The following is a 27,765-nucleotide window of genomic DNA, read 5'->3' on the forward strand; positions in this document are numbered from 1 at the left end:
AGGTAACGCCCTAGCAACCCAGCAAAGCTAAAGTCACGCTTTAGCAAACCTTGTGTTTTCTTGTACTTCCCGGTGATTGCATTGCTTAACCTACAATGTTGAGTATCGATTCGGTGATGCAAGATATCACAACAAAAGTCTTTATCCGTAAGGCACAGAAAAGAACATTGTGACGAGGTTGGTGCTCTCCTCGTCCACACCGTTTGAGAAGAAATTAGGTCAAGGGACTCCCTGACGACTACACCATCGGTGTTGGCACGCTCACGCATCAAAAAAGAGATTGTTTGCTAGTCCAAACTAGGCGGAAGCCAAACACCTTTTATGGTTTTTGGTATTATCGGTTTTGTTGATTAAAAGACAGAAGCTAAACACTAGAAGCGAATTTTAAAGAAGACGACTCATGATGAGCACTGACCCCCGAGCTCGCAGGTTTTGTTTTTTCAGTCCCTCAATAACATGTAATCAATAGTCTACGGTACTATTAACTTTCTTTTTCAGATTATGCAACCAATTTCTCTGGTCACTTGGTGAAACTTTCTCAGGCTAATAATCTCATTCCGAGTCAATGGAGCTGCAAGCCTGCAAGGAACTGAATTCCATGAACAAAGAAAAAGCATCACTCGGTACTGATCACATACATATCAATATTCTTTTGCCTTATCTTATCTCACATTATGATTCTGAAACATGTACACTACGTTCTATACTTCTAGTGAGCTTGGCAGTGGATATCTAGTTTGAGTTTGGATTTGATTAAATTAAATTCAATTGGACAGAGTCGAACTGGGTGGAGAGAGGAGTAATCAGGAGTGGTTTAGATTCTTATGATCGATCATTGTTATGTGATCAAAGAGGTCACTATAACTAAAGAGAAGTATGCAATTGACAATACAGGCAGGTGTCGAAGTCACTAGGATGTTCTTATTTCTTAGACAAACCTTTTATACGAAGATAGAAATGATTGATCAATTTGCACCCTGATAATACAAATATACAGTACACACATTATTTCAATGTTTTGATAAATTACAAGACTTGGCACAAGGAAGAATGGACATATCTTTTAATTTACAGTACTCTTGCCCTGCATTTTCATCTAAGACAGAACCTTGTTCACAATTGGGCGGGCTTTGCACATAGCCTCCAGTGGCACAGCTTTAGGCATTGTGAGTCCTTTACCTTCACTCATATCAACCTTCATCTCACTGACTTTTTCCCACTCGAAACATTGTATCAATGATCCCAAAGTTAAGCCAACCACACGTTGGGCCAAGCCCATACCAGGGCAAGCCCTTCTTCCTTGTCCAAATGGCATGAGCTTGTATGGCTCTTCTCCACCATTTGCAAACCTCTCAGGCTTGAAGCTTTCAGGGTCATCCCACAATGTTGGATCTCTGTGTATGGCCCACGCGTTGATCATTACTATCGTGTCACATGGCACGTCGAATCCTCCAATGGTGCAGTCATCAGATGTATAATGTGGTACTAGTAGTGGCGCTGTAGGGTACAAGCGGAGAGTCTCAGAGATGATACCTTGTAGGTAAGGTAATTCGAAGATATCTGGTTCATCTATTAAGCGTTCTTGTCCAAATTTAGCATCCAGTTCAGCTCTAGCCCTTTTTAGCACCTCAGGATGGTTGAGCAGATTGGACATGGCCCATTCCAGTGTCAAGGATGACGAATCAGTACCCGCCAAAAGCATGACCTGAAAATCATTGATGGAAGTTAGATTGTCGCCATAAGCCAACAACTATGGAAGCTGGTATTGGCACTCCCTAAAAGTTTATCATCCACCAGTTCCTGTTCATTACTTTTTCTTTCATCATTGGAATTGTTAATGCTACCCTCACTTTCTTTTTTCTTTCTGTTAGAGCCCTCACTTGTTTCTGATGTAAGCAGAAGAATTCCTAAAAGTACTCCAACCTAGAACTAAAAATAATGAAATGAAATAAAAACCTGATTGTGGGAATAATTTATTGTTTGGAGTTTGGAGTATATCTTGGAAAGTTAGTAACTAAATGCTTTGAATTGGTTTCTGTGTGTTCTGGGGAAAAAAAACAAAGGATTGGTAATGGGAATTGGTGTTCATTTTTTTTTTTTGGGTAACATTTTGGTGTTCAGTTTTATTCGTGAGAGATTGCGTATTTTTTTACGTACTGTGTCTTGTTGCCTTGAAAATTGTTAATTATTTTTGGTGTTGAATTTCTCTCATCTGGAAAAGAACACGGTTTTCTTCTATTTAATTGTTTTTGTACTTTTGTGTTTTAGTGGGGGATTCGTGTGTTACTGGAAAGCCATGGCATCATGGAATAGGAAAATGATAAGTTACGATATTGTAATGTTTAATCCATTACGTTTGCCATTTCTTTATTGTTCTGTTTGGTTTTGAAATGATGCTGAAACAAAACGTTAGCAGTGAGCTTTTGAAGTTTATTTTTTCTATTGATAGAATACTTGGCCGATGAAAAATATTCTGGAAGCCTAAGGAGTAGGGCTGTCAATAGTTCGTGTCGGGTTGGGTTCGTGTCGGGTCAAAGTTCATGTTGTGTCACAAGAGACAAATCCAAACTCAACCCATTTACTAATCGTGTTGAAAATTTAAACTCAAACCCAATCTATTTATTAAACGAGTTACCTATTTCCAACCTGCCTAACTCATTTAATAAATAGGTCGTGTTGTGTTAGACAAAATGACCCATTTAAGGGTTAACACTGCGATCCATTTAACTAAAAAAATGCAAAAATTAATTAAATTCACCAAAAACTCCATAAGACGAAGAATACAAATAATTATATATAATTCATAAATAATTAAATCCAATAATGATGAAGCAAAATATTTCAAATTGTCCAATTCTAAGATCAAATACTCCAAACGTTCAAAATTTCAAGAAGAAATATAGCATAATCGGGTGTGAGGCGGGTTGACCCGCAGCCGACCCATTTATTAAATGGGTCATGACGGGTTGACCCGCGGCCGACCCGCTTTTTAATCGTGCGGGTTCAACCCGCTTTATTTCGGACAGGTTTCTAGTCGTGTTATTGGGTCGTGTCAGAATTGACAGCCCTACTAAGAAGTAGTAGAAAACTATATGGGAAAATCGTCCAAACAGTGTCTGAACTTTTCCAGACTTTTAATTTTCATACCTATATTTTGAAAAATATCAAAATGGTACCTGAAGATTTAAGCCCGATCCAATATTCATACCTAGGAACAGTAAAACCGTTAACTCCGTTAAATTTTCAGGGGTATTTTCGTCTTTTCAGTATTCATCTTCTCCAAACCAGACAAATATAAAAAGAAATTAAAAAAAATATTAAAAAAAGAGCTTGCCATGGCTCGAACTCACGCAGCCTAACTTACTTCTCAGTATCTTAGCCACTGGGTCAACATTTGTTGGTTGTTAATCATTCTCTCTTTCAATAAACTAAATCTAATAATGGATATGTTATTAATCACTAAGAACACCAAGAACACCTCCATTGAGAGCCGCAGAACTCAGCTACCTACCTCAGTTTTCTATCAGGAGAAAAAATTAAACTCGGGTTCTTTACTCCTAATGGAAGCTCTGGTACTAGAAGATATGTTGGAATTCGGTATTACAGATCAAATCCACAGTGTGAGGCATCAACCACCCAATTATTCCCTCTCAGTGATGGCTTCCCCGGCAACCCAATCTTCTCCAGCATCTTCTCTGCTTCGATTTCAATCATGGCTTCGCCGGCAACCCGATCTTCTTTGCTTCGATTTCAATCAAAAATCCCAAAACCCACAATCCGAAAAATCAAATTCAATTATTTGCAGCTGAAATCAATTTCAATTTTTCTTTTTTTGATGGGTTTGGGAGAAGAAAACAGAGAAGAAGGAAAGAAAAGTCGTGATTAGGTAGATGCATGTGGAAATTTTGGTAGCTGTAACAGCAAAAATGGTTTGGTTTGCAATTGTTTGTTCGGTTTTAAGCCTAGTTCACCGGATAATTGGAATCATGGAGATTATTCGGGTGGATGAACAAGGAAATTTCGATGCTTTAGGTCAGAATCCGACGAGTCTGATAGCAAGGGAATATGAAATTTCGGTAATTCCACTTTGGGTCAAGTCTGGGTTCGATCTCTGTCAGAAATGGAACGGCGAAGCAATTCCGATCTCTGTCGAAATGGGACGTCATAGTTTGGGCAATCTGCTGGTCAGCCTTGATGTGGGACCCTAAGTCAGGTTCTAGGATGTCGGAGGACGTTTCCGAATTCAGGTCGTCGATGTAGATGAAGGTCGGGTTCCAATCAAGTATGGGTCTGAGCATGGATGTTGCACGTTCTTGGAATCATGACAGCAGCTGTTGGCGGTGGTCTGACATTGTACGCCGATCTTCCTGAGTTCTTCTGGATACGGGTATACGAGTATTTGGATCTAGTATACCATTTTGATATTGGTATTTGAATCTTGTATTGGGCATGGTAGTTATTGGCATACTTTTCTGGTACTGGTATGAGAACAAACAAAGTTGTTCTTCGTATGGTATAGGTACGAAGAACTCCAAATTTTTTTTTTTTTTTGTTTCAGAAGTACTGGTTTTACCCCTGAAAATTTAACGGAGTTAACGGTTTTACTGTTCCTAGGTATGAATATTGGGACGGGCTTAAATCTTCAGGTACCATTTTGATATTTTTCAAAATATAGGTTAATAATGTCTGGAAAAGTTCAGACACAGTTTGGACGATTTTCCCAAACTATATTGATTTGATACAAGTTATCACTGATCACTGATGACGTGGCCAACAAAAAAAAACACTGTTAGGCGACTATGCCATTTCAGCCCTCGGATCAGCTGTTAGTTAACAAAGAGGACAACGTGAACAAAGGATAGAAGAAGAGATTAAACAGCGTATGGTATGGTGAATGGCCGTTTCTAGGGTGCGATCTTGGAGGTCATTTCGATGTCGGCGACGGACAATATAGGGCTGATCGATGTTGGATTGGATGTTTGGTGGTCGTAGGAGGTTGATGCCCGGATCTCTCGGGCGGGGTTGGATTAAGACCGTGGAAATTCTTAAGTGGAAAACCCAGTAAAATACTGGTTTCGTAATTTTGGCATCTTAAGTGGAAAACCCAGGTCCATGCTATCTCCCCAATTTTGGTTTCTACTCATCTGGGATACAATCGTCCTCTGATATTCTAAATTGGGTTCATTCATTCATTTTTTTTCAGTTGTATAACACGTGCAAGGCATTTGATTCATGAGAGATTGTGGCTTTCTTACTTCATTTTGAGAATTATGAGAATTAGATTCAACCATTATATTGTTTAGAAATTATGAGAATCGTTTATTCCATGTAGAATAATTTTGACCCATTTATTGGTTGTGCTCTGTGGAGTGGGAACATGATAATGTCCTGTTGCCTTGAATTATATGTTTTTGTTGGTGTTGAATTTTAAATTTTTCTCATCTAAAAAAGAACATGGTTTTTTATTTAATTAATTGTTTTTGTACTTCCTTTTTTTAGTGGGGGATTCTTGTGTCTTATGGAAAGCATGGCATTATATTCAATAGAAAAATGATGAGTTGCGATATTGCAATGTTTAATCCATTGTTTGCCATTTCTTTATTGTTCTGTTTGGTCTTGAAATGATGTATAGCTGAAACAAAAAGTTAGTAGTGAGCTGTTCAAATCACTATATTGATTTGAAAATAAGTTATCAAGAATCTGAATTGATTTTTTTTCCCTTTTTTAAGTGACATTAAAAATAAGGGGAAGGTTTTGCAAAAAGAAAGGCCTGGGCAAAACGAAATGAGGACTGTCAGCAAAACTACTTTCTATCTATGTATCTTGATGCAGAGATTGAATAATTGTACTAACCAGTATATGCCCTTTGATAATTTGGTCGGTGTAGTATTCCGGCTCTGATTCTTGCAGAGAAAGTAAATGGTGGATCATCGTACTTGCTTCACTCTGACCTGATGTAGTTTTACTCAGCTGCTGCTCATCGATCAAACCTTGCAAGAATGCATTCATCCTCTTACTCAAGTCCATCACCTTCTTCTCAAACCCGGCGCCACTCCCAAACCATTTCAAAGTAGGCAGAAAGTCTGAGGGGTTTGTTACGCCACCATATGTGAAAGCCTCCCTCATGATATCTCTGAACCGTTTGGACTCATCTTTGTCCGAAACATCATCCCCATAAAACCTCTTCCCTGCCACCATTGTCATTATGATGTTGAAGGTCATCTCAGACAGCATGGATCTCAAGTCCACCTTTGCAAAATCTTCACGTGAGCTGCGTGAAAGTTTGAACAGCAATTTCTTGACCTCATCCTTTCTGATGCCTGAAAAAATGTTGAGCCTACTGGTAGAGTAGATCTCTGCGGTTCCAATGCGGCGTAGGTTGCGCCAGTGATCGCCATAAGGAGACTCCACTACGGTGGTGTAGTTGTAGCCTAGGTGCTTGCCTGTGAGCATGAAGCGAGGACGGTTTGCCAGAACAAGGTCGTTTTGGGTGAAACATTCTTGAGCTGTTGAGGATGAAGACACTACAACCACGCGACGTGAGCCAAACCAGAGGGAAACGACGGGGCCATATTTCTGTGAGAGTTGGTGGAAGGTTCGATGAAGTGAGGGGCTTAGGAGATGGAGATGGCCAAGAACTGGAAGAGAAGGTGGGCTTGGTGGGAGGTTCGTGTGGCGGTGTTGTTTTGTTCGAAAAAAGTATTTGAAAGTGATTGAGAGGATGAAGATGAGGGACAGAGATGTGTAGAACAAAACGCCATCCATGATTTCCTTCTTGGTTGATATATTAGAGATGCGTGTATACTTATGTAGGGAGATATGTGACTGCCGAAGTAAAGAGCAAAATATATAGTCTGAAGTCTGAACAATGTTGTGGTGAGTTGATGGTCAGCTCTTATGTTTTTTTATTTATGGTGGAATTAATCCTACGCTAGCTGTGCCATTTTGTTAGTTTATACTCATTTGTCTGTTCAGAAGTCTAATCTTGTTTATTTTAAGTTCCGTAATTTGGGTGTGTTCAGTTGTTTCTAGTTTTTGAAGTGATTCGAGTCTGCGTCTAGTTAAAGATCTGATGATTCGTCCAATTAATTGTCTTTTGTATTTCCATGTTTTATGGCAGAAACGTCAGTGGTCCCTTTTACCATTAGAAGAAGAAACATCAATGGTCCCTTAGAAAGCGTCATCAGGCGTTCATATATATGACTAAACAAAAGATTTACAGTGCCTTGATGGATCCGGCAACAGCATCCTGTAATTTATATATTATCCTGCGCTATCAAAGCTTCAAGATGTGTTTGAAATGGCTACCGACGGCTCCTGGAAGGCAAGTGTTAAAGTACGATTTTGTACATCAATTGGGGACATGGCAGTTAATTGAGACATTTTATCAAACACCTTTGCTCCTGCCTCTCAAGGGAATTGTCAAGGAAGATATGTTCCAAGTTCGGGGGAAATTGCTTACTGGACTCAGTTGATTCCTTTATGCACAAGGTATCTCCGTTGCTACTACAGTACAGTTGATTTAAATATCAAGTTGTTTTATCCTTTCCCACTTCAAGAAGGACAAATTTAATGTTATTACTATTACAAATGGACTTCTTGTAATCAAGTGTAGGGATACAAACAGGCAAAGACAGCAACTTCAACCTATATATGACCATAAACCATTGTATCCATTGCCTTCACATCTATCAAGTTCAATACAAATAATGTTTTGTTGAAAGTTGGCTTGTACATCGTGGCTCCTAGTCATAATTATTATTATTTTTTTTTTATATAGTTGATTGTGGAAACTGATGTTTTACTTGTTTTTCTTAATCATCTTAACAACACTAGCAACTAACATATAAGATTCCGCAATAGCTTCAAGGATTCAGCTGTACTTCATATCAGGCCAAAAAGAAATTAGAAAAAAAAAATTGTCAGATATGTAGTTACCTTGGGAGAAGTTAATGTTAAAACTACTAAAAAAAAAAAATTAGGGTCTTTGAAGCAAAATACCAAAATGAGCTAAAATTATTTCACTTATCCCAGCAGCAGATTTTTATTCTCACTAACCCAATTTAAAGTAAAATGACAATCTTACCCTCAGCCTAATTAAACAACTACTATCATGTCACTCTCTCTCTCTCCCCCCCCCCCCCCCAAAGAAGGTGCCTACCCTTGGAACTCCATCATCACCGCCCAATTTATCCCATTTATCCCAGCAGCAGATTTTTATTCTCACTAACCCAATTTAGAGTAAAATGACAATCTTACCATGAGCCTAATTAAACAACTACTATCATGCCACTCTCTCTCTCTGAAACCCCCCCCCCCCAAAGAAGGCGCCTACCCTTGGAACTCCTCCATCATCACTGGCGCGGCCACCGGCGGCTTCCTCCAGATGCAACAGGGCCTCGGCGCCACCGCTAGGTAACCAAGAAGCGCAAGATCGACGAGAACAGCATTGTTTTGGACACCAACCCCTCCATCCCCAAGCTCGATGGCGGTGAACTACTCCTGCAATGTGCTCGAGTATGTTGACTTCACCGATATGTCCAATAACTCATTGGATGTGTTCGTATTTGACCCCCCTCCCTGTTGTAGTGCCACCACCATGTCCGGGAAGTTCTTGTTGCCGCAGCTGCTGCGGCTCTACTGTCGTTTATGGACTCGGCGGTGGAGAGCGACAACACCGAGTTGCACCAAAAAAAGCTGACCTAGAGAAGATCCAAACGGCGTCGTAAGGTGATTGTGAGTGCGACGCCGAGGAGCAGCAGGTAAGTTCCGTTTTCGATAGTTTCTCATCGTAAGATTCTGCTCTCTCTTATGATGCTGTCAAGGGACACTTGGAAAGTATATGGTGATGAAGAATCTCTTGAGGAAGAACAAAGTATAATACTAGCTGCAAGCTGCTGCTACCTGGGAGGGTTGAATTGAATGATTTAGATCAGACCAGATCAATTTGTCAGCGTATAATGGCTAGTACAATAGTACTATAAGATCTCTAACTACTACTACTACTAATTTTCATAATTGTACTAATGCACATCCTAACAGAATGCATTGATTTTGTTATGCCCCACGTGCATTTGGATTTCCATAATCCTTTTAGTATCATAAACCCAGATGGCCGTGGTCATAAACCCATGTGCATTTGGTACCAAATTACCTACTTTGGTAAAATGGGGGTAAAAGGCCCAGAAGGAAAGACAAAAAGAAATTATTGTCTCCAAATAAGACATTTGTTGGGGGCAATAAACGTTTATTGCCCCCCTCCCCCAATAAATATTTTGAATTGATGTAATTTTCTCTTTTTTTTCCTTAATCAAAATTTTATTTGTCTAATTTTAGATAGATTAGTTCCCACTCTGGTGACCTAAAGGTTTATTAGGGGGCAATAAACCTCTCCGGCGATCTATGAGATCTCCGACGACCTCTTTGGGGACCTCCGGCGAGGTTTCATAAACGAAACTTTTATTGCCCCTATAAATGTCTGTGATTACACGCATTTATATATGTGTAATTATATCTAAAACATTAGAATTAAGCTAATCCTCATGTCAATTATTATGTAATTAATCTAGTTTTATTTATTTTGTAGAAAATAAGCGGAGTTACGGAAATCGTGAGAAAATGAGGCGAAATTGGAGCTAATTGAAATTATCGACAAAAGAGCGAAATAATAATGAGAGTGATTAATTAAACAATGTTCAATTAATTAAACAAATATTTAATTAATTAGACAATTGTTTAATTATAGAAGGAGGCACGTGGGCTGTGCATCAACAGAGTGAAGAGATGGCTTATTAACATTAATCATCCCCACCAATGACCATGTGACACGTGGCAAGAAAAAAAAAGAGAGAAGACCAGTTTCCCAGCCACCCACACGGACCATTGCTTTTCCTCCTTTAATCACAGCCATCGATTACTAACTCATTCTCTCCTCTCCCTTCAAAACACACCCAAACCCCATCAGACTCTATTCTCTCTGACCTCACCCTACCAGCGCCGCAGACCCCCAGATCCATATTCTCCATCCTTTCCTCCAACACTAGCCGCACACACCCACCTTCATATTTGTCATTCCTTCCCATTTTTTCTCACCCATCACCTCACACTCTCTCCTCTTCCCTTCTTCAATTTTTATTTCAATCTTTTGGGATTAGACACTCAAGGCTTCAAGGGAATCATCATCAAGAGCACACATCCATTTTTGGGTAGTTGAGTGAAGAAATCACTTGGTTCATACTAGCCCATAGCTAGAAGTGACCAAGCTATCTCTCATCTCTCTTCCTTATTATCTCTTTCATAATTTTTCTCTGCTTTTGGTGATGTATTTGATAATGAGTTGTGAGTAGTTCAATTTTGGGAGTTAGGGTTGTGAAGCCCTAACTCATCTTGTATAAATATTGATGCTTTACTTTTAATAAATGCAATTTCCATTGTGTATGCTTTAAATCCAAATTTATTGGTCCTTAGAAGCATGTTTCTAGGCTTTGTCACCCTTTGAAATTATGTTGTGGGCAATTGTGATGAATAGATTGATAAATTGACAACTTATTAGTCTTGTTGCATCTAGGATTTAAGTGTGGTAACCATTAGCTAGCTTAATTGTAGCTAAGCTTGCTTGGGTCTCTATTATCTTGCACTCTAGGCCTCTAATTTTAGATATTGCGGCCTTAACCGGCGTAATGTCTAAGTTAGAGAGTTGATTGTGGCCCTAACTGGCATAATCGATACACCGAAAGGATAATTTGTTTAGTAGCCTTGACCGGTACTAAATACGAGACTTAACGCATATAGAAAATGCATGCATTTGTGAAATTGGCATCGATATTTGCAAGAGAGTTAGTGTGAATCACCCAACACTCCCATGTTCCCATTACTTTGAAATCCGAATTTAATTTCTTGCTTGATAATTAGTTGTTTGCTTTTATTTTAGTTTGCATTTAATTTAGTTTATTCCCAATTCAAAACTCCCAAACAAAATTCTACCTTCCATTGTGCATAACTCATTTGGGCTACAAGTTAGTGGCTTTGATTAGGCTTAGTGTGAGCTAAGCCAAGCATTGCCAAGGCTTGGTGCCTTGTGAATAATATTTTTCTTTTATTTTTATTTTATATTTTTCTTGTGTGCTTTTAGTATCCTACCGCCAATTACCTCGGTTAGGTCCAACGCCTAATCCCCGAGGTACGATAATCAAGGTCCAAATACTTCCCTTACTTGACAACGATTCGTACGCTTGCGAGAGTTTATGAGTCAAGTCAGTCTACTAGGGGCAATAAACCTCTCTGGCGACCTATGAGATCTCTGACGACCTCTTTAGAGACCACCGGAGAGGTTTTCAGAGAAGTCAAGCGATCGGTGATCGGATTCCGGCGTCCAGTGACATGACTCCGGTGAAGACTCCTATCACTTCTCTATCTTCCATTTTTTATGTGACAAAGGGGTAAGGGCAAAATAGTCTCAAAAAAAAAAAAACAAAAAAACAAAAAAACTTAATTGGATATTAGGGAAGAACTTATTAGAGTCTGTTAATGCTTGGATCCGTTGGGGATCTAATTAACGATAAGTAAAGAGAGAGAGAGAGAGAGATTGACACAAGATGTATAGTGGTTCGCCTCCGCATGAGCGGGAGACTACGTCCACTTGAAAGCTTATACTAGTGTGTCGAGCCTTGCGGCCTAACAAGATTACAAAGTATGTAATGGGATGTCCTAATTGTGGGAGGGGGGCATTCCTCTTATAGATGAAGGAATGCCCTTCCTATACTTATTCTTCGATGTGGGATAAGTTTTCACATAATTCTAGTATAGAAAGCTTAGAAGCATGTAGAAAGCTATGTTGTGGTGACATCTTGGCAAGGGCGGGAAGGTGGCTTCCCAGTGGCGGATTTGTGACTTCCGGATACCGCCGCGTAGCCTGAACATAGGGCTACACGATGCATGTCTCGGTTGGGCCTTGCCATGTCTTGTGGATGTCCCAAAGTGGGTGTTACTTATGCTTGGTGACGTAGTAAATACTCCATATTATTGGAGGTATGTACAAGTCCCCGAAGTCCCCAAGTAAGAGGAGCTTCTTGGTTGGGGAGTTATAACCACGAAGTCGTCAAGCATAAGTAACCGGGCGGCACGGGGCCCCTACAAGTCCCCGAACTCCGTAAGCAAGAAGGGACTCGTTAACCTGCACAACAAAAACAAAAAGCAGGCATACGTAGAATGCGCGTTGCATGGAGCAACAAATGTGAATTGTATGGATATGCGTTGGCATATAAAAACGTATGAGGTGCGTGATACATGTTGATGTATACACGCGAATGGCGTCGAGGACGATCGATTATGACGTACAAGCTCGAGAGCGCGTATGGTCGTGTGAGCATATGGATTGCATATGATAAATGTAAGTTGTACGAGCGCTGCGAAGGTAAGCGTTTGTAGCGTGTAAATGATGAGTACGTGAACGCTTGTGTTGGTTTGGTTGTCGCTCGTATTAATGGAACGCGAAAAGAATTCAATTTGTCAGGAGCGACAAATGGTAGAAGAATTCCATGTTCCATTAACGTGTGGTGTGTCGAGTAGACATGAATGTGAAGATTGGAAATGCCGGGAAGGCATGAGCGGGAAGCTCAAGGGGGATGAGCGGAAGCTCAATGGGGTGCCGGGAAGGCATGAGCGGAAGCTCAATGGGGATGAGCGGAAGCTCAATGGGATGCCGGGAAGGCATGAGCGGAAGCTCAATGGGTTGCCGGGAAGGCATGAGCGGAAGCTCAATGGGTTGCCGGGAAGGCATGAGCGGAAGCTCAATGGGTTGCCGGGAAGGCATGAGCGGAAGCTCAATGGGTTGCCGGGAAGGCATGAGCGGAAGCTCAATGGGGTGCCGGGAAGGCATGAGCGGAAGCTCAATGGGGCGGGCCCCCGGTAGGCCCCGCTAGAGAGTCCCCGACTCCCCAGCCATGTTTGTTGAGGGGGAGCTGCACGGAGCAGAGGGTGTTGGGAAGCGATCCCAATCTTTGGTACCCAAGCGTCGGGGTTAACTGCCGGATCAATGGCTGCCGTAGGCTGTGTTAACTAGTCCCTTGCTGCCGGATCAATGGCTATTATGAGGCGTTGCCTGACCGCTTGGCGGTTTTTGGTCGTAGACCGTGGACTCGTACAGTGTATGTGCACGAAAAAATGACAAAACACACAGAGCAAGCATGTACAAGTAGTAAAGTGGCCAAGAACATGTCGGAGGCATGCCTAAGGGTTTATAGAGACATGTATAGCCATGGCATTGGCTGTAGCTCAAATTGCAAGAGCGGAAAAGGTAAGACATTGTTACTTAACTTATGCCGATTTGGAGGCTAGCGGAGTTATCCGAGCATGACGGTCCGTTGCTTGGCGGATAAAGTACTCCAATAATGTCCGTCGAGTCGTAGTTGCGGTTGAATGCGCAATGGAAATAGAAATTTCCTTGAAGCAAAATATATGATTAATATGTGGATTTGAAAAAATCAACACCAAAAATTTGCATATGTACTTTGATGGAATTATAAGCAAAGTGTATAAGCAAATGTAGTGCTTGATGACAAATATCATGCATATATGTCTATTTACTTTGAATGTCAAATGGGTGAGGAACGGAATTCCTTATGTGCGATGATGGAGCATAGCCGTGACGGCACCATTTATATGTAAATGCACTAGTCAAATGGCACAAATAATCACTTGAATTGACATATGCAAGTAGCAGCCTATACATGTGTGTACACGTTCCTGCCCATAAGATATATGGCTATAAGCATAGCTCAATTAATGGACCGATAAGTGTGTGACGTTGCACATACGTGGTACTATAGTAGAGCATGGCAGATCACGTAATTAGCAAAGCAGGCAGAGACTATTAAAGCATAGGAAATGATCTTGTAGGCCTGTTGACTATTATAAGCACGTGGTAGGCATATACACATAGCATGCTTAACAGATGGCATGTGCGTATAATATGTAGAGTGGTGGACATATGTATGCCATCATGGGCTACCAACTTTAAATGCATGGCATGTATGTGCTTTTGCAAAGTAATGAGAATATAATATATATGCTGTAGCTGATGATAATAGGCATATTTAGATGCTTTAGCTCTGCACTGAAGAAAACTCATCTGTTTTTTAGTTTGTCAGAGAGAAGACGTTGATCTGCACCCGAGGCTTGAGGCAGCAAAGAGGGACTGCGAGATTGAATGGGTGCCCAAAGCAGTTTTCTGAGTATGAAGAGGAGGTTGAAGATCCGCCCAGAAAGTTGAAACTTTGCCCAGAGTATTGAAGCTCCGCCGGGAGTGAAGCTCTGTCAACTAGCTTAAACACAAACATGTTTAAGCGGAGGAGGCTGCAGTCGCTGGCGGAGGAGCACAGCTGAGCTGGTTATCGCTGATGGAGTAGTGCAGCCGGCGGTGAAAAAGTCTGGCGGAGCGGAGCATGGTGCTCGGCGGAGCAGCTGGCCGGTCGAGGCAGCCTAGCGGAGCATGGTGCGCAGTGACGGACCGGAGCGGAAGTTGCCCGGAGTTTCGCAGCGGAGCCAAGGTTGGCGGAAGTTCTCGTTCAGCGGAGCGGAATCCGCTGCCAGAATCCGACGAAGATGCAATCTGCAACAGGGAGCTCGCAGCGGGGACTGCACACCGGCACTGCAGTGCGCAGGGGAGAGCCGGGCGGTGCCGCACTGGGCGGAGTGTGTCCGCTGATGAAGTCCGGCGGAGCCGTTTCGGAGTGGAAGCTCGAGCTCGCAGCAGAGACCTGATGTATGGACGCTGACCCGGCGACATATCGAAGGAGGAGCGCAGCGGAGGCCTGTAGTGGGCGGAACTGCGAAGTTGGGCGGAGCAGGAGAAGGAAAGCGCTGCACGAGAAATTGTTTGGGTGTGGAGAACAATTTCTTGGGTGTCCAGAGAAATTTTTTGCCGCCAAATTTTTTATTTTTTATTTTTTTTTTTTTTGAGTTGGGCGTTGACCGAGCCTTCATCAGCGTTGACCAAGCTTGTCGGCGTTGACTAGCCTTGACCAAGCCTTGTTCGGCGTTGACCAAACGTTGACCGGCCCTGATGGGCGTTGACCGACCCCGCTGGGCGTTGACCGACCCCGCCGGGCGTTGATCGAGCATTGACCGCCCCATATGCTGGTGTTTCTGCAAGTTTTGACCACTCTATGGGCGTTGACTAACTCCGCTGGGCGTTGACCGCGTGTTGACCAGCCCGCAAGGTGCAAATTTCTGCACACTCTGCTCTAGTTGCCTCCAAGAGACATCAATTCAAACATAAACTCAAAGAAGGAAGGAATTTCTTCAAGCTCCGCTAAGCAGACTTAGCTCACGGTAGGTGACGAAGCCACTGTGTTGGCTTCCCACAGACGGCGCCAATGTTAATGCTTGGATCCGTTGGGGATCTAATTAACGATAAGTAAAGAGAGAGAGAGAGAGAGAGAGATTGACACAAGATGTATAGTGGTTCGCCTCCGCATGAGCGGGAGACTACGTCCACTTGAAAGCTTATACTAGTGTGTCGAGCCTTGCGGCCTAACAAGATTACAAAGTATGTAATGGGATGTCCTAATTGTGGGAGGGGGGCATTCCTCTTATAGATGAAGGAATGCCCTTCCTATACTTATTCTTCGATGTGGGATAAGTTTTCACATAATTCTAGTATAGAAAGCTTAGAAGCATGTAGAAAGCTATGTTGTGGTGACATCTTGGCAAGGGCGGGAAGGTAGCTTCCCGGTGGCGGATTTGTGACTTCCGGATACCGCCGCGTAGCCTGAACATAGGGCTACACGATGCATGTCTCGGTTGGGCCTTGCCATGTCTTGTGGATGTCCCAAAGTGGGTGTTACTTATGCTTGGTGACGTAGTAAATACTCCATATTATTGGAGGTATGTACAGAGTCATTATGGATGAGTGGGAAAAAAAATAAGTGAGTGGTGTAAGGGAGAATAAAATACCTAAAATTAGGGTAAATGGTCAAAATTAGGTCGGTGAGCTGTGACCTGTTGGTAAATTATAATTCCAACATTGTATAGGTCATGGGTTCGATTCTCACTGACATATGTAAGGGTGGGGTGGGTTAAGGGTTTAAAAAAAAAAAAAAAAAAAAAAAAAAAAAAGGGTAAATGGTCAAAACAAAAAAAAATGATGGGGTCATGACCACTTACCTAAATTAGGCCCAACAGGAACCCAAACACTCCACCAAGAGATATTTGTGCCCACTTACCCAAAGTAACAGTAAAACAATGCTTCTGGGCTCCGAAAAAAAAAATTACAAAGCGTGCCACTAACACCTACCCACTAACAACACGACTCAATTCACATCCTTTTCAGTTTTCTCTCTCTCAAAAATCAAAAACGTTTCAAACCTCCCTCCCTCCATCGCCGATTCTCTCTCTCTCTCTCTGTTAAATGAGCACGATACTCACCGAACACCGGCGATTAGGATTCAAGGTCAAGTAGCGGTTGTATTTTCTCCTGCTTCGGAAATATCGAAAGAGGTAAAAATTGAATTTTCGATTCGTTTTTTCAGATTTTCAGGTCTTCTTTGAAATCGATTACATAAATCTTCGATTTAAACTAGTTGATAGCTTAAAATTGGTTCATATCTGTGAAATAGACTTTGCATGTGTGAAAATATGTGAAATCTAGGGTTTCTGGTTCATACGTTTGAAATAATATTGTGAATGTTGTTTTTTTTATTATAAACTGTTAATTGAATGAAAATGCAGACTTATTGAAAGCCTATTGTGGAGTCGAAACAAAAAAAAAAACATATTATTGCCCCCCAATAGAAAAGTCTATTGGGGGGCAATGATCACTGCTCTATTTATTAAAGTACACTAATCTGTTATTGGTTAAAAATGGAGTTTTTTTTGTGGTTTATTGGGGGGCAATAGACAGATTATTGCCCCCCAAAATTAATAACTGATATTAGGGCTTTGAAAAGTCTTTTGTTGTTTTGTGTTTATTTAATAACAATAATCTGTTGTTGATTGAAAATGGAGTGTTTTTTGGGTAGTCTATTGGGGGGCAATACACAGATTATTGCCCCCCCCCCCCCAATAATTTCTTAATTGTGGTTATTTAATCACTGAAATTAGGGCTTTTAAAAGTATTTTGTTGTTTTGAGTTTATTAAAGTGCAATAATCTATGAATGATAGAAGGTGGTGATTTTTTTTGTGGTCTATTGGGGGGCAATAGACAGATTATTACCCCGCAATAATGTCTTCTATTGGGGGTCAGTAATGTTAGAATGTTTGATTTTGAATGTCTAAAATGATCATTTTGGTTTTGTTTGCGTGTAGAATGGCAAGACCAAGATTCAACCTGTTGAGTGACTCCAAATACGAAGTACACAGTTCAGAGAGTTCAGATCAATTTTCTGAATCGACATTTAACCAAACACTGCAAAATAAAGTAATAGAAATTAAGAAGAGGAAACGACAACAAGCAGAGGAGAGCACAAAGGAGGAAGAATCTGATGAAGAAGCAGTTAATGAAGAATCAGAAGGATCAATAGAAGAATAATCAAAAGAATCAGAATCAGAGGACGAACAGACAACAAAGCAGTTTGTAATGAGGACAAGACGACAGCAGAAGAGGAAAACAGTTCAAGATGAAGAGGAAGATTCTGATGAACCAGAGAAGAAGAAGAGGAGAAAAGTTCAACTCCTGAAGAGTAAAGGAAAGAAGGAAAAGAAGGAGACAAAAAAGCAGAAGGAGGGCAAAAAGGAAAAGGGGAAGAAGGAAGTGGTACAAAAAGCAAAGATTGACTGGAAGCAGCAGAAATACACGCTCAGTTCTTTCTAGAGAGTGATAAACGCCCACAAAGAAAGAGTACCAAAAGAAACAAAGGAAATATTGAGGGGTACAGATTTCGGGGACATGATCGAACCCTTCCTGCAAGACAATATTACTAAGATACAGCTGCACAAGCATGAAGTGGACCTTGAAATAATAATGAGGCACTTCGACCGAAAGGACAACAAGTTCAAGTTTGGCGATGTTATGCGGGAGATAACAGTAGAGGATTATCACTGCCTTATTTTACCAGCTAGCCGAAGGAGAAGTCTTCAATGTGAACAAGAGGGTCAGCAGAGACGAGATGGAACACTTTCCATTATTTGGCAGCCCTTTAAAGAAGCAAGCTGTACTGAGAACAGAGGTGGAAGAAAAACGGGTAAAAGAGTTGACAAGGCCAGCCAAACAGAGAGATGCAAAAAAGATTGCAGTGTTGATGATCATGTATCTTTTCAACACTTTCTTCTTTAGCCGAATCGGGGCTCAGATTACATGGGATATGGTCGTTGTTTTTGAACACATTGAGACCATAAACAACTACAACTGACCAAAGCTGATTCTCGACTTCTTAATGGAAGGGTTGCAGAAGTATAGGAGAGATAGTCCAGCAACAATGAATGGATGTCTGCTTCTCATTTACTATTGGTTCCTCGAGAAGACCAAAGCAAAGAACTGGATCCCGGGAAAGCAGAAGGAAACTCCAAGATTTGTCTGATGGTCGATAAAGGAAATCTTCAACTTGGTGCAGCTTTACAAGAACGAAAACTTGGCGGTGGTAAGGAAAACACAAAACACAAAAACATTATATACGTGTACATATTTTCTTATTATATCTAACTGACTTATAAATGTAATAGGATCTAATCAAAGCTGGACCGTGGTCTGCGGACCTACGACTAGATGACCTTGAGCTGGATGATGAGGAGCAGGACACCCCAAGCTTCGACAACTGGGTAAGTATAACAAACTGAGTTTGACTCTATTACATTGATTAAAGACAAAAAAAGATTAGATGTTTTACTACCCCCCAATAAACTAATTATTGCGGGGCAATAGACAGATTGTTGCCCTCCCCTCCCTCCCTCAAATAATGTCTTGAATGTGCTTCATTTATTGCTGAAATTAGAGCTTTGAAAAGTAATCTATTTTTTTGGTTTTTGTTTATTAAAGTACAATAGTCTGTGAATCATTGAAACGAGAGTTTTTTTTGTGGTCTATTGGGGGGCAATAATTTTGTCAGGTTTTCACTTTCGATGTTTTTTTTTTACTTTAACAAGTTTTGTTCTATTATTTGCAGGTGCCTTAAGCAAGCCAAAAGGAAGAGAAAGAAAATGAAAGGCTTACGGGAAATATCAAAGAGCTAATAAATGAAATGGAGGCAGCCATCGGAGAGATGAATCCCACCGAAGCAATGGAGGCAAAGTTGGAAAGCCTTGCCAAAGCAAATGAAGACCTCAATGCAGAGATCAGGGATCTCTTGGACAAGCTAAAGCTTGCTGACGAGAAGACTAAAAGTCTTGAGGATGAAAAGAAGACATGGGCACAGGATAAGAGAGCCGACAAGAACCTCATCAGGGCTCTCTACATTAGGCTTGGAAAGGAAAAGGGAGAGAGTCAACCACCACGAAGTCCAATTCAAATGGTTCAACTTCCGCCCCAACAACAAAAAGTGCCCCAAGATGAAGTTGAGGAAGAAACTCCAAACTATGGAGCAAGTATGGGAGATGAACCAGATAATGCAGCAAATATGGGACATACGACAGAGATGGTGGTAGCAGCATCTCCTGACTCTATGCATCTATCTGAACAAGAAGAAGCAAGCTGAGTACAAGCTCAAAACCCAAAAGGTACAAAAGTGCAAGCAGAAGGTGGCAATGAAGAAGATGAAGAAGATCTCGATAACATGTTAGGATTATTGCAGAAAAAGAAGAGAATGAAGCAAAAGAAAAGGAAAAGGAGAAAAAGAAGAATGTACAACCAAAACAGAAGAAAACAATTGAGATCCATTCGATAGAAAAGAATGTCAAAACGTACAAGAGGGCTGCCAAGAAGCCTCAAGAACAGGAATGGGAGTACAACACTCCCGAAGAAGCAAATGCGGTGAGGTTGAAGAAAGTAGCACCTAAGAGAACTAGGATCGTGGACAACAAGATAACAATCAAGGGTGTCAACTGCGAGAAGCCAACTTGGAGAACACTAAGGTCCGGAGTGGCAAAGCACTTTGAAGAGTTCTTCAAAGTTGCAGAGAAAGACACGTAAGTGCACAACCTGATTTCATTTAGTAGAAAAATTCAATTTCTGGTTTACAACTAATAAGAATCAAATTTTTCTGTTTTCACAGATCGGAATATTGGACCAGTAGCGATCTATTAGTCCAGATCACCAAACATGACCTCAGAGTAATAATCCAAGAGGGGGATATCGAAGCTAATGTAAGTTTTTCAGTTCTGTGGTCCATTGAATGTGTTATTGGGGGGCAATAAACTATAATGTTGTTCACTTATATAGTTCTAATCGAAAATGAAATGACACAATTGCAAGTGATTACCATATACATTGGGATGTTGAAGGCTGATGTTGAAAAGCAAAATGCTCAAGTGGGATTTCTCACTGTAGATGCAGCGGTAAGTAATTGAAACAAAAAAATGGAGTTTTGTGTTTATTTAAGAACATTAATCTGTTGTTGATTGTAAATTGAGTGTTTTTTTTGTGGTCTATTGGGGGTGTGACAGATTATTTCCCCCCAATAATTTCGTAACTATGGTTCATTAATCATTGGAATTAGGGATTTGAAAAGTCTTCTGTTGTTTTGACTTTATTAAAAATCAGTAATCTGTTGTTGATTGAAAATGGAGTGTTTTTCGATGGTCTATTGGGGGGCAGTAGACTGTCTATTGCCCCTCACTAATGTCTTTATTGGAGGTCAGTAATGGTTTATTTACCCCACAGTTTTCAGTTTTAATTTGAATTAACTTGGTTGTGTTGTCTATACAGTACTATGCAATATCCCATGAAGAGAAGCTGGAAAAAGGAGAGAACACTAAACCATATGAGTGTGGTATAGAAACATTGTTGATTGAACAGTTGTGGTCTGATTTCGGTTTGAAAAGGGTGCTAATACCTATCCACAACAGTTCCAGCAACCATTACACCTTGCTGGTAATTGACAATGAAAAAGATGCTTCATTCACCTGAATTCATTACGGACAGCAAGGGATGAATTCACCGATAAGGAAAAGTACCATGTAAATGCTCAAAGAGTGGTATGTAATCATTTCACAACACTTGGTTGATTTTCATACTATTTTGGATGATTTTCAAGAACTAAACTTTTATATCTGCAAAAAACAGGTGAAGCACATAAGGAAGTTCATACATGTAGTCAAATTGACCAAGATAAAATTTCCAGATGATAGCCAAGATCCAGAGGTCACAAGAGAGAAATGCAAAGGAGAGGACGACAAAGAGAACCTAATTCTAGTAGAAGAAGAAATGACCGAGGAGGAAAAATACACCAGCAGGCAGCAATTGGATTTTGCAGAACAATATCGGGGAGAAAGACTACGAACTTCAGGAAGATTTTGAATGCCCGTAGCAGAACACATCATCGTAAGTACCTCAAACCAAATTCTTTGATGTTGTAGTTGTAAAAGATGTTGTGGTTGACTAGATTTCTAAAGCTACAAAACAAACTGTTTGTCTATTGCCCCCCAATAAAGTTAACATGAATTCATTTATTACTTTACAGTGCTGATTGGGGACCTTTTATGCTACATTTCATGGAGAGCATAATAAAAGGGGAGGAACCACGCAAGGAAGCTGGGGACAGCATGAGGAAAGGAATTCTATAGAGAATCATGAATCTTGATGAAGCTTGGAGAAAGTGAAGACTGTAAAGTAGGATCTTTACTTTGAAAGTAGGAATTTAACTTTGGGATTCTGAAAGTAGGGATTGTAGATTCTCGTATGGAACTTATTTGCCAATTACAGTGAAATGACATGATTTGGATGATATGATATACTTCTGTTCCTTCAAATTATTACAGGTCCTTTCAAAAAGTTGCTGATAGATTCAAGTCCCGCAAATAATCATCTTTATTGGGGATCATAAAAAGTTTATTGCCCCCAAATAATTTTTTCTACATATGATCAGAAATAACTTATTTGGTTTTAAATTTGTTTACAAAAGAACAGGTATTCAAATTCAATACATGGAGAACTCAAGTTGTCAAATAATCAGGTTTATTGGGGGGTCATAAAAACTTTATTGCCCCCCAATAATCTTTCAAAAGATGGTCAGAAGTTACTCAGTTGGGTTTTAAATTAGTTTGCAGAAGTACAGGTATTCAAAATCAATATTTGGTGAACTTAAGTCCCCCAAATAATCAAGTTTATTGGGGGACAATAATCTGTCTATTGCCTCCCAATAGACCTCTTATAAGCGGTCACTGGAAACTCCATCCTATTCAAAATTTAATCCATCTCTTAAAAAACGACAAAAAATCAAAATAAAAGTCAATATCAATCATCCTCAAGAGAAAAATGTTATAATGGGCTTGAACATAAACAATTATTGCCCCCCAATAAACCTATTACTGCCCCCCCTCCCCCCAATAAAAACTGTAAAACCTAACAATCCTTTTCGTACTACTGCTGAACAAGAGGTTTTGTGCAGCTCAACTTGTTATGACTGCCCATTTTTCCACAACGGCCGCATCGAATCAGCTTCTTTTCAACCTCTCCATTAGACTTGAACCGCTTCACCTTAGGTTTCCCGGGTGGCCTCTTTGCAAAAGGAGGTAATATAAAGTCAGTAGCAGATTCACAAGAAGACATATCAACATTGGTTATCGGCCGAGTAGGAAAACTATAGCTCTTCTTGTACATATCAACATGAAAGTACTTATCAATATAATCATACACATTTTCAGAGGCAGCTTGTATTGCGGCAAGGCCATGAGGACAGGGAAAGCAGTTGGTTTGCTTTTTCACACATGAACATTCATTTGGAAATGTTAACTACATAAGAAAATTCAGATCGAACCTCATAAACACCAGGGCTAGAGTAATGGACACTGAAACGACGGGATTTGTGCATCTCCTCCTTCAACCTATCTTCCATTTTGGGAGTTAAATTTGTGGTCCAACGTTGTGCCTCATCTCTCCTCTCACTCATCTGCTCCATTTGTTTAATTCTGGTCTGATCCAACATACAATATACCGGCATCAAACACTCAAGCGCAATCCAAGAATTAAATGATTCAGCAATCCCATTAGCCATAATTTCATAACGGCAGCTAGTATAAAATGCACGGCACCAATTTTTCACTGGAATTTCACCAAGAAAATTGTCAATAATCTCAACACCCCCCCCCCCTTCTCTAAGCAACTGCAAATTGAATCGATATTCCTTCTCAGTAGAGGAATAGGCAAGCTTAAAAAACTTCTTCTTAACCTCTTCTATCAAAACAGAATTACCTTTACCCCTATCAAATATTTGCTCTAGTTGGGATTTCCAGGTTACTGATGGAAAAGTAAATTGAACCAACTGTTTTGGTTTGGACATAATTTTTTTTCTTAAAATCGCTTAAACAAAACCAGTTACAACATTACAACATAAACTAGAAATATTCGTTATATTACAAGAGAAACAAAGATACAATTATACAAAAGTAATTGATATTCACCTCTTAGCGAAGCCCTAGGGTTTTGAGCAGACAGCGGCACAGCAATCCGAGCGTGTTCAAGTGGACGGCGGCGCAGAATTTCGGCGTCGGTCTCGGCCAGGTAGTACGCTTCCGTTCTCTGGGTTTCTTTTCAGAGATAGTTTTGATCTCGAATCGACACAGGATTGTTTCAATCTAATCAAGGATCGGAGTCGATCTTGGGCGGCATCTGAACGGAGTTCTTGGTAAGTTTGGACTCACGTTGGGCAGCGGTGTTTGGGGACGAAAGCGAGTAGAATCGGGAAGAGGCGAAGTAGATCTCGGACGGAGAGATTGGATACGCGGTCGAACGATTCATAGGCGGCTGTGGTGCGATCGTTGTTCTGCAACACTCCTGGTTTGCAGGTGGGATTAGGTCGGTAGCTTCGCTGGTGAGAGGCGGGGACGGCCTGATGTCCTGCTGGAAGGGTCGGCCGCCGGATAATTGGTCGGTGGCGGCAATGGTATGGCAGAGGTTGTTTAGGGTTGCTGCTATTCTTGCTCAGGTTTGGGTTTGGTCCTCTGGGCCTGGGCCCAAAGGTGGGTTGTTGGGCTCAAAATTGTGGACCAGTAAGGAGGGTGGAGGGTGTCTTGCCACCCTCTTTTGGCACTTAGTGATGAAGCTGGGCCTGGCCTGAGATGTGGACCTTCTTGGGATTTCAGGTCGACTTATGGTCCAGGACCAATCGTTTCGGATCATGACTTTTACGGGAGTTGGTAATTATCTGGAATAAGGTTGGTTGTCAACCGGCTTATGGATGAGGAGTTGTTCATATTTGTTTGCTGGGAAGTGGTTTTCTGTTGGTACTACAATTGCGTGTCTGGCTACTGGGAGGCTAGTTATGATTTTGCCCTAAGAGATACGGAGTAGTTCTTTGTTTATAAGCTCGCTTTATAGTAAGCTCAAAATAGACTTGTAATGAGTTTGCATTTGCTTAATAGAGTTCGGGTTTTGTCTGTATCCTATTCAAGTACATGGTAGACTCTAGCCCATTATGGCTATTGAATCTAATGCAGTCAATATCCTGTTTCAAACAAAAAAACACCACTACAACATAAAATCCGACAGGAATTTTTTTGTCTTAAAATAAGGAAAGCTCTAGCCGTACACATGAACCTTTTTAATTAGATCGAGCCAGTCATAGCAGTACTGTTATATATTTTGGTGAAATAATGTAAAACTTAATATGATTAACCAAGTTAGTTTCATAAATTTTTCTTTTATCATGGTCATAGTACGTTGATTAAATGGCCTATTGGTACGGTTTGTCAGGAGAAAGAAAACTGAACCAGCTTGACGTCCTATATATAGTGGTTCGAGGGTGGAGAACCGAACGAGACAAGTCGCAAGCTTCAAGGCTCGTTTTGAGGTCATTGATATTAATTTAAGAATAGTCGGTCTCGTATGGTCGTAACGTCACGTCGTGCCTAAGAAATTAATTAGTATTGGTCCGGCGCTGACCGTACGGTGGATGAATTTCAATTAGGTCAAGTTTGGTCTGAAAATTGGGTTGGCATTACATTATGTGTTGGGGTCAGTAACTTTTAGGTTTGACAGTAGACTTTAGATTTGGGTCTGTAATTTTTGGTTTGAGGTCAATAAAAGAAGATTTCAAATGTTGTAACGACTTGTCAAAAGGTGTGACATTTTCACAAATAACTTCTGGCTGCTCCACTAACTTCTTCTTTTTTTGTATGTTTAAGAACGGGATCTCTGTTAATAACTTATTATGATGATTGTAGACAATAAAGTTGCTCAGAATTGGTTTTAGTAAATGCAAATAATATGGACGTCAAAACATCTGCTCTTCAGTTCGGGCCAAAAAAGAGAAAGAGAAAAAGAAACATATGCTAACATAAACTTAATTAAGAGAAATGATCGAGAGACATCAATGTGAAGATTGTTCATGTTTCAAGAGATGATTCAACAATTGTTCAACGTAGAATATAGATATATACAGAGAAAAATTAATATTAATGCTACAGGCTGTTAGACGACTCAAACAGTTTCATCCGCCCTTTGTTCCAGTTGTGTCTTCGCAGCTTGAGTCCTCTTGTTGTTCCAGTGGATGAACGCTGCCCCTACTACACCGAGAAACACCAATGCAGCGAGAATCCCCATGTAGGCATACCTCCACGACTTTGGCGGTTCCAATATATCAAACCCTTTGAATATGTTTACTATGCCAAGGACAATTGCAGTGTAACCAAGGGCATAGTGGAACAAATTCCAGAACCGCCTATACTTGTGATCCGGTTTAGGCCGCAAAAGGAACCCAGCTAGCACCTGGACTGTGGCAAGACTCATCAGCGTGATGCCTATGCATTTGTGACCTTTGTATTCGATCCCTGAAGACTTGTGACCCAGGCACCCAGCATAAGTCCGGTGACCGAGCCAGCAATTCCACCAAGAGAACCCAAGATTTGGCAAGAAACGTGAACGTAGAACCATGCTGGACCAAACCCTTTGAAATTCCGAGCCACGATAGCTCCCATTGGCATGAGTATACCCCAACTAATGGTGTTCATTATCCCATGGGCGATTTTCATGGTGGATACAGAAGAGTGATGTGTACGGGTTGCTTCGACTTTGCCTGAAAGAAAATCCAAGGTGCCATAGGATTTAAGGTTAGGGCCTGACATCGAGTGCATACCTGGTGTGTTACCATGAAGAGGTCCTTGTTGCCATAATTGATTCACAGTTGTAACATTGTTTGGGAGCCCTAGGGTGGCAAAGATAGTGATTTCTTCGTTTTCGTAAACCGCGGACAAGGTGTAGACAGGAAAGGAGAGGTTCCCTTGCTCCAAGTGAGTGTCGTAGCTTTTTATAGGTGATGAATAAAAAGCCATGGTTCCATCGCTTCTTTGAAAAGCAACCAAGGCTTGTGAACCCACCATACCCTTGGAACTAGGGTTTATCGCCCACGCCGCCCATTTTGAACCGCCAACTAGGGTTTCTCTGAATGCAAGGTCTACTGTTCCGTTTGATGGGAAATAATTCCAGTAAATAGTGGAGTTTAGGACTGGTAGATCATTACATGCTGCAAAGGTTTTGTGGTTAGGGGACTGGTGGGTTGAGCAGGGTTGTGCGGTTAGGGTTGATAGTGAAGAAGTGAATAAGAGCGAAAGAAAGAAGAGTGAATGAACAATCTTAGCCATGGTGCAAAAAGAAGGAAGAAATAAGCCTTCGTGTTCAAGTTTTTGAGAATAGTATCTGTTAATGAAGGGAGTGATCAAGCAGAGACGGAGAAGAAACCTGTTTTGTGAATCAGGAAACTAGCAATAGGCCCTCTTAAATATAGGTTTCTTTTACCAAACCAATACGGATTAGGATTTCCCTTATTACTTGATGGTTCGATTAACTGATTGGCCCAAATCAATAAAAAAAAAATCCCAAACAAGTCTCAGATCTAGGTCTTTAGCTACTCTAGTTGCTGCAACTTCCTGTGTCATGTTATATTTGTGAAAAGGAAAGAATGTTTCTTAAAATTTTTGCTAGGTAAATTCTAGTACATCTAGCAAATTAAAATCTTGCAATATATGAGAACAAGAGAGCCAAACCTCTTTTTATTTATCCAATAATTAAGAAAGTCTTTTGCAGTCTAAGCCGGTAGAAATTTAGTACTTAAATAACTTTATATCTAATGATCCACCTAAAAAGACTCATTAGACATAGACACTACAATAATCTTACTGACTCAACCATCAATAGCAATAGGACCAACGTAAGGTTGTGGGCTATGGGGTGGATATAGCCCAAAAAATGAAGATTTCTATTTCCTAATGGAGAAGTATCTGCAACATAATACTTATTTCAAAAAAGAAATTTGAAATTTGACTAATTTTAAGCTAAATTTGATCTCCAGCAGACTAGCTAAATAAAAGCTAAATTTAACTTTAGCTAAAAGACCTAGCTATATTTAGCTAGAGAGGAGAGAGAATTTAACTTGAGATTTATGTATTCTGCTGGAGCATAACTCAATATTTAACTAGCTATATTTCAGTTTTAGCTACTTTTAGCTATGAATATAGCTATCACTGTTGGAGATGCTCTAAACTAAATCAGAAAAGTCATTTAAGAGTCTATAGGCACTACTAGGATAAAGTTCATAGACATCAGTTCACAACTGATGTTAAAAAAAAAAAAATCCGATGTCTTAGTGGGTGATGTTAAAGATCGCCAAAACTAAGACATCGGTTCATAACTGATGTCTAGTTTGCAACGAGACATCGGTTTAAGGTTCAGAACCGATGTAAAA

At 40.6% G+C, this 27,765-nt stretch overlaps 2 protein-coding genes and 1 pseudogene across 2 annotated transcripts; 1 reads left to right on the forward strand and 2 right to left on the reverse strand.

Moving 5' to 3' along the window:
* Positions 1-939: 939 nt before the first annotated feature.
* Positions 940-6,875, reverse strand: LOC133721353 (cytochrome P450 81Q32-like). The gene is made up of 2 exons (XM_062147938.1): positions 5,854-6,875; positions 940-1,705 (listed from the first exon to the last, which is right to left on the reverse strand). The coding sequence occupies exons 1-2, from the start codon at positions 6,763-6,765 to the stop codon at positions 1,097-1,099; spliced, it is 1,521 nt and encodes a 506-aa protein (XP_062003922.1). The 5' UTR covers positions 6,766-6,875; the 3' UTR covers positions 940-1,096.
* Positions 6,876-17,576: 10,701 nt separating this feature from the next.
* LOC133714879 (protein PXR1-like) lies at positions 17,577-19,107 on the forward strand. The gene is made up of 4 exons (XM_062141175.1): positions 17,577-17,753; positions 18,055-18,180; positions 18,659-18,754; positions 19,099-19,107. The coding sequence occupies exons 1-4, from the start codon at positions 17,577-17,579 to the stop codon at positions 19,105-19,107; spliced, it is 408 nt and encodes a 135-aa protein (XP_061997159.1).
* A 6,398-nt stretch (positions 19,108-25,505) lies between these two features.
* LOC133714951 (cytochrome b561 and DOMON domain-containing protein At4g17280-like) lies at positions 25,506-26,665 on the reverse strand (annotated as a pseudogene).
* Between the last annotated feature and the right edge of the window lie 1,100 nt (positions 26,666-27,765).

Source organism: Rosa rugosa, chromosome 1 (assembly GCF_958449725.1).
Source record: "Rosa rugosa chromosome 1, drRosRugo1.1, whole genome shotgun sequence".
In the NCBI taxonomy this organism is placed as follows: Eukaryota; Viridiplantae; Streptophyta; class Magnoliopsida; order Rosales; family Rosaceae; genus Rosa; species Rosa rugosa.

What these genes read in the sequence shown, in the direction of transcription:
- LOC133721353 (XM_062147938.1), bottom strand. Translation starts at nt 6,765, where the DNA reads ATGGATGGCGTTTTGTTCTACACATCTCTGTCCCTCATCTTCATCCTC. An exon ending in TTATCAAAGGGCATATACTG is followed by an intron (nt 1,706 to 5,853) that starts GTTAGTACAATT and finishes AATGATTTTCAG; the next exon opens with GTCATGCTTTTGGCGGGTAC.
- LOC133714879 (XM_062141175.1), top strand. Translation starts at nt 17,577, where the DNA reads ATGAGGACAAGACGACAGCAGAAGAGGAAAACAGTTCAAGATGAAGAG. An exon ending in AAAAGGGGAAGAAGGAAGTG is followed by an intron (nt 17,754 to 18,054) that starts GTACAAAAAGCA and finishes TTATTTTACCAG; the next exon opens with CTAGCCGAAGGAGAAGTCTT. An exon ending in CAGAGGTGGAAGAAAAACGG is followed by an intron (nt 18,181 to 18,658) that starts GTAAAAGAGTTG and finishes TAAATGTAATAG; the next exon opens with GATCTAATCAAAGCTGGACC.